This window comes from Chiloscyllium plagiosum, chromosome 7 (genome assembly GCF_004010195.1).
Source record: "Chiloscyllium plagiosum isolate BGI_BamShark_2017 chromosome 7, ASM401019v2, whole genome shotgun sequence".
Classification (NCBI taxonomy): Eukaryota; Metazoa; Chordata; class Chondrichthyes; order Orectolobiformes; family Hemiscylliidae; genus Chiloscyllium; species Chiloscyllium plagiosum.
In genome coordinates, this window is record NC_057716.1 from 21,144,819 (window position 1) to 21,159,771 (window position 14,953).

Below are 14,953 nucleotides of genomic sequence, written 5' to 3' on the forward strand. Positions count from 1 at the left end.
CCCAGAAATCCTTGCACCTTCATTAAGATTCACTAACCTTCCAGCTGTTCTTCAAAATCATCAACAAAGAATTCTTTCAGTGGTGGTCGCTTGGGTCGCTTAAGTGTGTTCAGAAGTTGCTGAATTTTTGAAGAAACTCTGCTATTCACAGGTACACCTGTGAAAATGAATATAAGACACATTCTTTCAAAATGTTACTCGCAAGTCTGCTGTGTTAGTCATTTCTTTTCTTTGAAGAGCACTATTTTCAACTGTCAAGGATCACAAAGGCAGAGCATGAAAATCTGGTTCAAGAGAAAATTTGAAAAGTTTGTAAAAATCACTGAAATAAAGCATTTTTGAAAAGTTTTGCAGCATTTAAGGTGTAATTGATTTTATTAGACTTCAACGTAGCATCAGATTTGACCTCAGATTGTTTGTAGCGTCAGACACTGTTAGGGCTCATATTTATCAACCTGGCTCATTGGTAGTATATTTGTCTTCGAGCCAAAGATTCAAAGCTTCAAGTCTTAGTTCAGAGACTTCAGCACTAAATAGAGGTAAACACTACAATGCAGTACTGATGGTGTGTGTTACTGCCACAAGTTCCATTACTCTGACAAGATTTGAAGCCAGTGCATTACCTTTCCCCTTGGTTGGAAATTAACGATCCCAAAGCATGACTTCAAAGAGAAGCGAGTTCTTCTTTCTAACGTCCTGGTCAATATTTTTTGCTTGATCAACAGTTACAATATATTACTCAACTTTTCTGATATTGTTCATGGCACTTGCTGTGTGCAAACTGCCCATCATATTACTTGTGACATTGAAGGTCTTTTGAAATGTTGTCCATGGCTGAGAAGCACCTTGAAAAGTCCTGATAAATTTGAAAATTTATAAGATTTAATTGTGCTCAGTTTTAATTAAATCTCTCTTTCTAATGGCCAGGGATCTATGTGAAATAGGTCTGAATGTTCTTAATGCAAACTGCAGCCGTGGATCCCCACAATGCATTAAATTCCAAAGCAAAGCCCTGCAGATGGTGCGTATCAAATATTGTAAAAAAGAAAATACTCAATAGATTGGGAAACATTTTTGAGACTGCAACAAGAGTTAACATTTCAGATCAATGGACTGAGATTATAACATGGCGATGAAAAGTACTTGACCGAACACTACTTAGTTTATTTCTCGACAAACTTGTCTGATTTTCTGAGTGTTTCACAGCCTTATGCATTTTCTTATATGTAATGCTGACAGACTGACAATCTGATTCAAAGAAAACACAAAAGTTATATAATATAGCAATGAAAACCTATATAATACTTTAGTTGCTGCTCATCTGCATTTGTGTTGCAGTAGTGAAAAATGCTTAATTTTACATCTGTTCCTTTCATCGCCAATTTGGGAATTGTTTGCTCAGCCACACAATGAGAACAAATTCAACTCTGGGCAATTTAAGATAGCTTAAAGGAGACAAAAAAAAAATCACTATGCACCCAACTCCTGCCAAAAAAACTTCCATTTAAAAATGGAGCGGAGTCTGCTTAATTAGATTTCAATTCCAGTCATGATTTTGTTCTCAAGCCTGAGTTCCAAATCTCTCTTTCCTAATATGACTGGAAAATAATGTTGAAATCCAACACAAACTTACCATCAGCAGTTTCCATCTTACTACTGTTGAAACCACGAGGAACTCCACGAACTGAGGAAACCTGTGGCCGTTCAAAGTGGGTAGCACGCTCTGAGGCACCAGTGGTTACATCTGGTGGTGCTGAGTGGTTATCTGAATATAAAGTAAAAAGCATTAAAATATTGACTATTTATCAGACAGCAACTGAAAAATAAATCATGTGGTTTATTCCATTTCTAACATACATCTTACTTTTCACTTAATTACCCCCTTGCCTCATTACAGGTCCAGAGGAGCTGGCTGTGCTGTTTCATGGATTTTCATACTTATATGCACATCATGACAATGAGTGGTTGTATGGTACAGACAGAAAGCGATTATAAAATGACTTAATCCTTTCCACATCCAATGCCCACACAAACTAATTGACAGGGAGGAGAGGCAATGATCAAAACTAGGGTCCAAAATCATTGCCAGTCATCAAAAATCCACTAAGGAATTCAAATTGGAGAGAACGCGAAACTACTACCACATACAAACTGATAAGCACATTTGCCATTGTATCATAAAAATCACAGAATCCCTCCAGGCGATTCAACTCAGCAAGTCCACATCAAACCCGCCGAACAGCATCCCACCAAGACTCACCCTTACCCTGTAACCTTGCACTGACCATGGCCAACCCACCCAGCGTTCATATCTTTGGATACAATGGGCAATTTAACATGGCTAATCCAACTAACCTGCACATCTTTGGTCTGTGGAAGGAAACTGGAGCACTTGATGAAAGCCCACACAGACACAGGGACAATGTGCAAACTCCACACTCAAGGGTAGAGTCGAACCCAAGTCCCATACACTGAGGCAGCAGTGCTAAACACTTAATATATTTAACCCAGCTTCTCCTTAAGGGAGAAAGGAATAAAGAAGGATTTTTTGATGGGGTTACAAAGTAAAGTAGGAGGCAGCTTGTGTACCATAAACATCAATGTTGACCTGCTGTGTCAATTTGCCTTGGGTGCGCACTGTAATACTCTGAGTAAAGTTTGGTGGGTTTTGTAACAGATATTCTAAAACTCAACACTCAGCATGCAATCGTTTCAAATCTTAAAACTACTTTTGAACTGAATTTTTTCCAGTTGGTGCTACAAACTCAAGAGGAATATTAAGAACATGCAAAAGGTATTGAAATATGAAAAGCATGGAAAAATTAAACGAGGTCAAGATCAGAAGCTTAGCAATACTGTTCATCGAAGAGAATTTGTTCCCACTCACTGGTAACCCAAAACATTCAAAGTAAGTGGGCTCAATGAGCTTACACAAAACAAGCCTAAATGGCAGCAACATGACAGGACTTGCAAGAAAATGATGTACCACTCGTGAGTCGCTGACAATCTCCCACCATATAAAATGTTTAATTGTAGAATGATACAGCACAGAAGAGCTTATTTTGCACAATCATGAAAATTTAAAATACTTGTCCAATAGTCACATTTGACTGATTTTTTTCAAAGTCCTGTGGGCTTTTCTCTTATGTGTACATCTCCTTTGAAAATTAATACTGAATTTAGTTCAAATCACATTACAGACAGTACATTCCAGATGATCGCATAATAGCTCCAGATGTCACTGCTCATTCTTTTGGCAACTCTCAGGCCTGTCCTGTAGTCACTGACCCTTTTGTGGGAAATGCTTAGACATTATTTAACAAGGAAAACCACATTATTCTGAACACCATCAGATCTCCTGACAACTTTGTCTGCTCGAAGGCAAATAAGCCATTTCTCCAGTGTCATGACATAACAGTAGTTTTCTAACATTGGCACCATTTCATTAAGTCCCCTCTCTGACCTCTGGTAATCCTTACTCTAAGTGTCCTAAGTAAAATTGCTTATAATGCTCCAACTGGACCTACCAGTGTTTCATGAAGGTTTAATATAATCTTCATGCTTTTGCATTCCAAGCCTCTCTACAAAGCCAGCAATTCTGCATGCTTTTCAACTTGTCCTGCTGCATTCAAGAGCCTGCACATACATCTACAAGGTCTCTGTCCCTATACTCTGTAATTACAACATTTTTGTTACATTTCGGTCTCCCCTCACCTACATACACATTAAACCACATTATATCCATGACTTCTAAGAACTCAACTGAGTGAGTCAAACACAATATGCCTTTAGGAATCTGGGCTGGTTGTCCTTTATCAGCTGTTATTAGAGCGCAAGAGTTTGTTTTAGGCCAACACAACATTCCACAAATTTGGCTGACTGACTCGTAGTTGTTAGATTTATCCCTGTCCTATTTTTCAACAGGGTTGTAAAATTTTGAAATCCTCCAGTCCTCTGTCACAGTAAGAAAGATTTCACCAGGGTCTTCAATTTATACCTTTAAACACACATCCTATTCAGTTTGACTGACTGGAATACTTTGAACACTGACAAACTTTTGAACATTTCCTTGTTAGCCACTTTCAACAAATCTCATTTCCCTATTACAACCTCGTTGACTTGAACATTAAGGTCATTCCCTTTATTGAAAATGGGAGAAGTGAAATCCCCAATTATCACAACCATACAATTATTCGAGCCAAGGATAAGGTGAATTGACCCATCACGCCTTACCAGCTTCTGACAAAAGGATCATTACCTGTTGCCAATCTCCTGCTTTTCCCCCCTACTCTTTCATGCTATTTTGATGTAAATCATCATCCAATGCCTTCTTGAATGTCTCAATACAACTGGGCTCCAACACATTTTCACATGCTAAGATTTTCCACACAATACCCTGAATTATTTTACACATCACTTTAATCCAGATCTTCTCATTTCTGTTGCTTTAACGAGTGGAAATACCTAATCTCAATCAAACCTCCTCTCAGCCTTCTTCTCTCCAAACAGCAATAGCCCCAAAGTTCAAACTATCCACAAAATTGCAAATTTTCCATTCCTGGAACCATTTTGTAAATCATTTCTGCACAAGTTCCAATGCAATCATCTTTCAATGCTCCAATATACACAACGTTCCAGCTGATGACTAACAAGTGTCTTATACATAGTGTCTTCCCTGGCGTGGGGGACTGTAGAACTAGAGAGCATAGGTTTAGGGTGAGAGGGGAAAGATATAAAAAAAAAAGAGACCTAAGGAGCAACATTTTCACACAGAGGGTGGCGTATGTATGGAATGAGCTACTGGAGGAAGTGGTGGAGGAGAGTACAATCTCAACATTTAAAAGGCATTTGGATGGGTATATGAATAAGAAGGGTTTGGAGGGATATGGGCGGGTGCTGGCAGGTGGGACGAGATTGGGTTGGAATATCTGGTCGGCATGGATGAGTTGGACCGAAGGGTCTGTTTCCATGCTGTCCATCTCTATGATTCTATGACAGTTTCAACATTACCATCTTACTCTTCTGCTCTTCATAAAGCCAATGACACTTATGCTTTATTAACTGTTCTTTCTACTTGCCCTGTCACTTTCAATGATGTATGTACATGTACACAGAGGTCCCTCTGCTCCCCCTTCAGAACTGTCTCTCTATTCTACATTGGGAGGAAGAACATTAAAAGACAAAACGTGTACCCCAAAACTGAACCTCATCTGCCTACTCCATCAACCTATCAACTTGGAGTTCCACACAGACGTCCTCAGTTTTCAATTTTTTCAAGGTTTGTGTCATCTGCAAACTTTGCAATCATACTTTTGTCACCGCACCTGTCTGCACTTTGCCCTTAAATTTACTCTCCTTTGCACAATTTAGTGTGGTATTGTTTCCATCCAGCAGCGTAAAAGCTCCTGTATTGTTTCACAATTCTAAATATATAATAAATCTCAACGTGAAAATAAAGAAATCCACCCACACACCACAGATAGAAATCAAAGCTGAAGCACCAAGCATGGAATTTTTAACAAACAATTCAAAACCACAGCACTGATTCCAGAAAATCTGAACAATGAGAAAAACAATACAACAGGAAGATGTATTCATCTGGAAAGGAAAAAGGAAACACAAGGATTGTGCCTTGACATCCTTTGTAATTTTCTCTAAGGCCAGTCTCATAAGCAGAACATAAGAGGTATTTGGATAACCTCCCTGCGATGATCAGGCATCCATATTATTTCTACAACATCATTATTAAAAGGCACTACATTATCATCACTTGTTGATTGTAACATAAGGGCTTTTCTTGGAAGTGAAGAAATTTTGTTCAATAGGCAAAGCTAAGAAATCCCACCCTAATAAATCAGATCAAAAGTCTGTAATCCTGCCACATCCAGGCATGAATAGTAGTGAACAATTGAGCAAGTAACAGGAAGAGGAAGTGCCTCGAAAATCCCCGTTCTCAACAGTGAATGAGCGGAGTACATCAATGCAAAAGACAAGGTTCAAGCATTCACAAATATCTGCAGCCAGAAATGCCAATTGGATGATCCATTTTGAGCTCCTCCCAAGAACTCCAGGATATCATTCTTCCATCAAAATCAAGAAGCAAGTGAGACAATAATTACAAAGGGTATGGATCCTGAGAATAACAGCAATAGTCCTGAAGAATTGACAGCTGGAATGAACTGCACCTTTAGCCAAGCCATTCTCGTGGACTTGCAACTCTGACATCAAGGTGAATATGTAAAATTGCCCAACTACATTCTGTCCACAATAAAAAAGGCCAACTCCAAGATGGTCAATTACTGTCCCATCAGTATAATTTTAATCTAAGCATTTAGCGATGGTATGGACACTGCTATCAAACTGCACATGCTCAGCGACGCTCAGTTTAGATTCCATCATGGCCACTCTCCTTCTAACCTTCTAGCTTTGGTCCAAACGCAGACATAATAGGTAAGCTCAAGGTATGGTGAGAATGACTGCCATTGTAATCAAGATAGTATTTGACAGAGCCCTTGGAAATCTGGAGTCACTGGAAAACTAGGAAAAATACTCTCCACTGCTGGAGTCATATCAGATACAAAGGAACACTGATACAGTTGGTAGAAGTCAATCCTCTCAGTTCCATGACATTGCTGCACAAGTTCTTCAGGATGTTGCCCTCAACCCAACCATCTTCCAATGTTGTATCAATGACATCCCCACTTTAAGCCACAAGTCAGGATGAACGCTGATGATTGCACAATCTTTAGCACCATGAGCAACTCCTTGGGTACTGAAGTAACCAGAGTCCACATTCAAGAAGGCCGAGGCAGTACTAAGATTTGGGCTGAAATGTGGCAGCTGACATTTTTACCACACAAGTGCCAGGCAGTTAATATTTCTTTAAGAAAGAATCCAACCATGGACTTTCAATGACATTACCATTGGTGAAGTCCCCCACTAGAAAATCCTCTGCGCTTGCCATTATGCAGAAACTGCAGAAGACCAGCTCATATACTGTGGCAACAAGAGCAGGGAAAAAAGACTGAGAATCTATGGTAAGGAAATCACCTTCTAACTGGCCAGAACTTACTTACTTACCTACAAGGAACAAATCAAAAGTGTGATGAAATACTCTTTACATGCTTGGAGAACAGCTTACAACACAAGGATTTTAATGAGATCCAGGATGACGCGCTGGTATTGCAGACCACCATCTATCACATTCAAAATTCACTTGGTGTGTCCTGGCAGCTCCACATACCATTTAAAAGATGACTAGCAGTTACCCACTACGTCTCCTTCAATAGCAACTTTCAAACTAAAAACATCTTCCAGCTGAAAGAACAAAGTCAACAGGTACAAAGCAACACTGCCACCACTTGCAAGTTCCCTGCCGTATCTTACACCATCCTAGCCTGAATTGGAGATGCCAGTGTTGGACTGGGTTGGACAAAATTAAAAATCACAACACCAGGTTATAATTCAACAACTTTATTTTGAAGCACTAGCTTTCAGAGCGCCGCTCCTTCATCAGGTGGTTGTGGAGGTTAAGATCATGCTCACAGAATCTATAGCAAAAGGAGTCCAGTGTCATGGAGATGTGATACAGGAAATAAACTTAAAACTTTCATCTTTTATAATGGGATATGCTGGTTTCTGTTCTTTGATATGTAAATCCCAGAATTACCTTTAAGTACATTCTCAAGACAGCTCAGGTTTTTAAACTTGTGTGATGGCTGTGCTCCAATGCTATGTCAGTCTGACAAATCCTCTGTATAGTTTTAAAGAGTTTTACATAGATTCTTGTAGTTTGAGCAAAACAAAATGTAATTCCGCAAAAAACAAATTCACCCCATAAGTTTATGTGCGCATATGCAGGAACAACAGATTGAGTGCACGTGAGTGTGTGCATGTGGATGTGAGTGCACATGACAGAGTGTGTGCGCATAAGCTTGGTTAAGTGCATGCCCGAGTGTGATGGGGTATGTTGAAGAGGGTACGTGCGTTGGCGAGGGTGTGGGGATGTATGTGTGTGCATATGAGAGACAGGATATGTGAGGGTGCGGAAATGCAGTGGGGTCACCTGTAGCGGAACATGAACCCAAGGTCCCACTTGAGGCCATCCTCCATGGGTACCGAACCTGGTCATCAGCCTCTGCTCGGGCCACTTTCAATTGTTGGCTGTCCTGAAGTCCACCTTGAAGTACAGCCACCTGAAGGTCCAAGGCCGAATGTCTCGGACTGCTGAAGTGTTCTCCGACTGAGGGGGAGCATTCCTGTCTGTTGATTGTTCTGCGGTGTCCATTCATCCGTTGTCAAAGCGTCTGCTTGGTCTCACCAATGTACCATGCCTCAGGGCATCCTTGCCTGCAGCGTAGGAGCTAGACCACACTGGTCGAGTCACATGAGTACTCGCCACATACATGGTGGGAGGTGTATAATAGTGCTACCCGTGTTGATACTCTGAGATGTCCTGCAGCGGCTGCTGTGGCAGAGTTGAATAGTGTTGTTGTTCTAAGGGCTCGGCAGCCAATCATGATCTGTTTAAGGTTTGGTGGTTGTTTAAAGGCAAGAAGTGGAAGTGCAGGGGAGGACTTGGCAAGGTGCTCATCCTCAATGTGTTGAAGGCTGCGAAGAACATTGCGTGGTTGTTCAGCTCCCAGGAAGTACTGGACAATAAAGCGTTCCTGTCTGTTGCAGCCAGTGTCTGTCTCCTGGGGAGGTCACGACAATTTTGCGCTGTGGCACGTTGGAACCGGCAGTCAATGAGTTGAGCATCAAACCCTGTTCTTATGAGGGCACCCTTGAGTACTTTCAAGTGTCCGTCAGGTTTCTCCTCATCTCAACAGTAGCAAACTGCCCAGCGTTCAAGACAACACCACCGTACAACCCTGCCACAGCAGCAGCTGCCAGACGTGTCAGAGTACAGACACTGGCAACACTATTACACGTGGGGACACCTCCCACCATGTATGCGGCAAGTACTCATGTGACTCAGCCAAAGTGGTCTATCTCATATGCTGCAGGCAAGGATGCCCTGAGGCATGAGACATTGGTTAGATCGAGCTGATGCTACGACAACAGATGAAGGGACACAACACAAAAATCGGCAGGCAGGAGTGTTCCCTCCCAGTCAGAGGGCACTTCAGCGGTCTGGGACGTTTGGCCTCGGGCCTTCGGGTGACCATCCTCCAAGGCGGACTTCAGGACAAGCAACAGTGCAGAGTGGCCAAACAGAGGTCGATAGCCCAGTTCGGTACTTATTGGGATGGCCTCAATCTGGACCTTGGGTTCATGTCACACTACAGGTGACCCCACAGCATGATATACACACACGCTCCTCCATACTCACCCACACAGACACACTGTCTCATATGCACGTACATTCACACCCCGCACTCAACACATGCACCCTCTCACACACTCTTTGATGTGCACTTCTAACCTAAAAAATCTAAATCTAATGCCAGTGCTGCTCTTAGTGTGGGTGGGGAGAAGGAGACAGAGAGAGAGAAAGAGAGAGAGTGAACAGCCCAGTGTCAGAACAAGGAAGACTTCCATGGCATGAGTAGTGATACTGTTTACAGTGTGCTTACTAAGTGGAAGGTGTTGATTTAAAAAAAAAAGTGGGCGGCACGGTGGCACAGTGGTTAGCACTGCTGCCTCACAGCGCCAGAGACCCGGGCTCAATTCCGGCCTCAGGTGACTGACTGTGTGGAGTTTGCACATTCTCCCCGTGTCTGCGTGGGTTTCCTCTGGGTGCTCCGGTTTCCTCCCACAGTCCAAAGATGTGCAGGTCAGGTGAATTGGCCATGCTAAATTGCCCGTAGTGTTAGGTAAGGAGTAAATGTAGGGGTACGGGTGGGTTATGCTTCGGCAGGTCGGTGTGGACTTGTTGGGCCGAAGGGCCTGTTTCCACACTGTAATGTAATGTAATGTAATCTAATCTAAAAAAACACACACGTGTCACTCCCATATGCACACACACAAAAAGGTTATGGGGTGAATTTGTTTTTGCAGAATTACATTTTGCTCAAAAACTGCATGAAAATTCTGTAAAACTATAGAGAGGATTCGTCAGTCTGACATAAAAGTGGGGCATAGACACACATCACACCTATTGTTTAAACACCTGAGCTATCTTGAGAATGTAATTTAAAAGCAACTCTGGGATTTACAGATCAAAGAACAGACACCAGCATAACCCATTATAAAAGGTGAAAGTTTTAATCTCAGATTGTTTCCTATATCACATCTCCATGACACTGGACTCCTTTGGCAATAAATTCTGTGAGCATGATCTTAACCTCCACAACCACCTGATGAAAGAGCAGCGCTCCAAAAGCTACTGCTTCCAAATAAACCTGCTGGATTATATCCTGGTGTTGTGTGATTTTTAACTTCACCCTAATCTGGAATTATGTCATCTTTCATTTACTGTCAGTGCATCAAAATCCTGGAATTCCCTTCCAAACAGCATTGTTGGAGTACCTGCACCAAAGGGACAATGGTTCAAGATGACTATTTTTCCAAGGGGATTAGGGATAGAGGTCAAAGGCTAACTTCACGAACATCAAAACTGCAGGAAAACAAAACTCCAGCCAAACCAAGGCAGTCAATACAACGTCAGTTAATATACTTAAGTAATTAAGCAGTGTATTATTTTGGTTATACTACTGAAGAACAGAAATGTTTATTGCCAGTTTTACACACATCATACTGAAACATTTATATCTTAGTTTGAAAAGTATCTACTAAGCTAAAAATAGCTTCCTCTGCTTAAGGGTTGAAAAGGCATTCCTAAACATACAGGCAACTTATTTATCATAGAATGAAAATGCAGAATTCCTTTCAATAGTCAAAGCTGTTCCAAATAAGGCAATTATTTTCATAGCTTGGTTACTCTCATCATGAATAGAGGCTTCTCTCCCACTAACAGCCAATGCTTAATGAGTAAAACACGTTATTCAAAAAATCACCCCATCCTTAATGAGACTGCTAAAATTCATCAGTGTCGTGTGGTGCAAATATACAATACTTTGTCAATGTGGACACAAACACATCTACCACTCAAAGATAACACAAGTTCTGGTCTCAGCTGTGCCAGCAGAGACCAACTGCTTCCCCATAAGCAGTGAAGATGATTCAAAAGACAGTCACTGATTGCTGAGTTGCTCACATATGCAATACAACTGCCTATTCAGAGGAGGTCTCACCACACGTTTTCCACTGAGTCTTGAAAATCTACAAGTGAAAGCCAAAAGGAGCAAATCCAACATGTAAGATAAACTGCAGTGGATTTCAAACTAATTTTTGACATGATGAATTACCCATAATAGGATGCCATTTGTAAATGTTTTCAAATTCCAGATTTAAAACTGCCCATTTCTAATTGGAGATGTTATCGGTTCAACTTTCACTCAATACGGAGACCAAAAAAAAAGTTGATGTTACAAATTCAAACGCAAGCCAAAAAAAAGGCAGATTTAGGGATAAAACTGGTACCTTTTGATACCTCTCACGTCTTTCCGAAGATATACACATTCCAAGTTTCTCTGCATTTCATTAACAGCTTAAAAGAAACTGTATCTTGCCTGTGTCCAGAAAAGGACATACATGCAGTGAGAACCTAGATAGCACATATTGCACAATGAGTACATTGGGACTGGATCCGCTGCTTTTTGTCATTTATAAAAATGATTTGAACATGAATATAGGAGGTGCGGTTCATAAGTTTGCAGATTACACCAAAATTGGAGGTGCAAAGGGATCTTAATCAGATGGGCTGGTGGACCAAGGAATGGCAGACAGATTTTAATTGAGACAAATGTGAGGTATTACAGTTTGGCAGGGCAAATGTAGGCACTGACCTATTGTACTCTATGCCACTCTCTCCCCACCCCCACCCTCCTCTAGCTTATCTCTCCACGCTTCAGGCTCTCTGCCTTTATTCCTGATGAAGGGGTTTTGCCCGAAACGTCGATTTTGCCTGTCTTCGGATGCTGCCTGAATTGCTGTGCTCTTCCAGCACCACTGATCCAGAATCTGGTTTCCAGCATCTGCAGTCATTGTTTTTACCAATGTAGAGGGCAGCAGAGAGCAGCAGGAGCAGGGCAGAAGTGAAGTCGGAGCGCAGACGCTATTGGGAAGGTGGGTGAGTGTTATTTAAGTAGGTGTGTTCTAGGCCCCAGGTCCTACACAGTAGGGCCTCCCTCCCACCCTCCTCTAACCTAAATTAAAAGTCCACAGACTTGCAACAAACCACGGGGGTTGAAGGAAGTTTCTGTTGAGAAAAGAGTGAGTCTTTGGCTCAGGAGTCTTGGACAAAGAAGTTCAGAGAAGTGATTATGCCACAGTTGAAGAGGGTGAAGACATGACTGCCAAGCTGAGTCAGTGTACTGCGTGCATGATGTGGGAGGTCAGGGATTCTGGTGTAGCTGGCTCATATAACTGTGTAAAGTGTGCACACGTTCAGTTTCTGACAAAGCATATTGCAGCACTGAAGAAAGAACTAAATGACCTCAGGCTCATCCGAGAAAACGAGATCTTTCTGGACAGGACCTTCAGCGAGGTTATTACACAGAGCATACCAGAAGAGAGTAGAAGGGAGAAGACGATGAGGAAGGCAGAGATGAGACAAGTGCAAGAGACCAGGGGGGAGGCGGGGGAGTACCTGTCAGGAACAGGTTGAATCTCTTGGAAAACGTAGAGACAGACGTCACTGCCAGTCCGAGGGGCGGTCAGGTCTGCCCATCGGAAATTGGCGTGAAGGCAGAGCCGAGTCGTCAGACATCACACAGGGCTGTGGTAATAGGGGACTCAATAGCGAGAGGGATTGAAAGGAGTTTCTGCGGCAACAGGCGGGATTTGAGGATGGTGCGTTGCCTTCCTGGTGCCAGGATTAAGGACATCGCAGACAGAGTGCAGGAAATCGTCAAGGGCGAAGGTGAAGAGCCAGACATAGTAGTGCATGTCGGCACAAATGGCGTCGGGAAGAAGAGGAGGGACATTCGACAGCGGGACTTCGGAGAACTCGGAAGGCGGCTGAAAAGCAGGACATCCAGGGTGGTTATCCAGTTGCTTCCAGTTCCTCGGGCTGGAGGGGACAGGGAGATAATGGACTTGAATGTGTGGCTGGGGAACTGGTGCAGGAAGCAAGGATTTAATTTCTTGGATCACTGGGGTACGTTTAGCAGTAAGGATAAATTATACAAGAGGGACAGGTTGCACCTTAATAGGTGAGAGACCAGCATTCTGGCAGGTAGGTTTCCCACTGCAACACAGCTGCGTTTAAACTAAATGCCTGGGGTGGGGGACGGAGAGGAAGAGGGGACAAACTGGAAGTTTAAGGAGGAAGTTAAAGGGAAAGTTAGAACAAGAGGAGTCAAGAAAAAAACCACAATCAATGGAGCAGAAAACTCAAAAAAGGATCATGCTGTAGGTTAAGTGAAATAGGGGTTGATAGGGAGGGTGAGGGGAGTAACAAATTAAAAATATTATATATGAATGCACAAAGCATTAGAAATGAGGTGGATGAGCTTGAGGCTCATTTGGAAATGGGCAGTTATGATGTTGTGGGGATAACTGAGACGTGGCTTCAAGTGGACAGGGCCTGGGAAATGAATATTCAAGGCGATACGTGCTATCATAAGGACAGACTGACTGGCAGAGGGGGTGGGGTGGCCCTGTTAGTAAGGAATGATACTAAGTCCCTTGCGCGGGGGGACCTAGAATCGGGATGTAGAGTCAGTGTGGATAGAGCTGAGAAATTCTAAGGGTAGAAAGACCCTTATGGGAGTTATCTACAGGCTCCCAACAGTAGCCTGGATGTAGTGTGTAAGTTGAACAAGGAGCTGAAATTGGCCTGTTGCAAAGTTATTACCACAGTTGTTATGGGGGATTTCAACATGCAGGTAGACTGGGAGAATCAAGATGGTACAGGACCCCAAGAAAGGGAGTTTGTGGAGTGCCTCAGAGATGGATTCTTAGAACAGCTTGTGCTGGGGCCTACCAGGGAGAAAGCAATTCTGGATCTGATGTTGTGCAACAAACCAGATTTGATCAGGGACCTCGAAGTGAAGGAGCCATGAGGAGGTAGTGACCACAATACAATAAGCTTTAATCTGCAGTTTGAAAGGGAGAGGGTAGAATCAGAAGTGACAATATTTCAGTTGAATAAGGGGAACTATGGAGCTATGAGGGAGGAGCTGGCCAAAGTTCAATGGTGCAATACCCTAGCAGGGATAGCAGTGGAACAATGGCAGGTATTTCTGGGTATAATGCAGAAGATGCAGGATCAGTTCATTCCAAAAAGGAAGATAGATCCTAAGGGGAGGCAGGGGTGGCTGTGGCTGATGAGGGAAGTTAAGGACCATATAAAGACAAAAGGGAAAAAGTATAATGTAGCAAAGATGAGTGGGAAATCAGAGGACTGGGAAGCTTTTAGAACAACAGAGGATAACTGAAAAAGGAAATAGGCAATGAAAAATTAAGATACGAAGGTAAACTGGCCAAAAATATAAAAGGAGGATAGTAAAGGCTTTTTTAGGTATGCGAAAAGAAAAAAAATGGTTAAGACTAAAATTGGGCCCTTGAAGACAGAAATGGGTGGATTTATTACGGGGAACAAAGAAATGGCGGAAGAGTTGAATTGGTACTTTCGATCTGTCTTCACTGGGGAAGACACGAGCAATCTCCCAGATGTAATAGTGGCTGAAGGACTTGAACTGAAGGGAATTTATATTAGGCAGGAAATGGTGTTGGAGAGACTGTTAGGTCTGATAAGTCCCTGGGACCTGATGGTCTGCATCCCAGGGTACTGACGGAGGTGGCTCTTGATGCATTGGTGATCATTTTCCAATGTTCTATAGATTCAGGATCAGTTCCTGCAGATTGGAGAGTGGCTAATGTTTACCACTTTTTAAGAAAGGAGGGAGAGAAAACAGAGAATTATAGACCAGTTAGTCTGACC

At 42.5% G+C, this 14,953-nt stretch overlaps 1 protein-coding gene across 3 annotated transcripts in view; it reads right to left on the reverse strand.

Annotated features, from left to right (window-relative positions):
* LOC122551395 (disco-interacting protein 2 homolog A-like) overlaps positions 1-14,953 on the reverse strand; it is a 278,397-nt gene that overhangs the window by 101,062 nt on the left and 162,382 nt on the right. For all 3 annotated transcript variants that reach the window (XM_043693215.1, XM_043693216.1, XM_043693217.1), the window contains 2 exons: positions 1,634-1,765; positions 38-157 (listed from right to left, as the gene is read on the reverse strand). In XM_043693215.1, the coding sequence (XP_043549150.1) occupies positions 38-157; positions 1,634-1,765 (252 nt within the window). The remainder of the gene's footprint in view (positions 1-37; positions 158-1,633; positions 1,766-14,953) is intronic.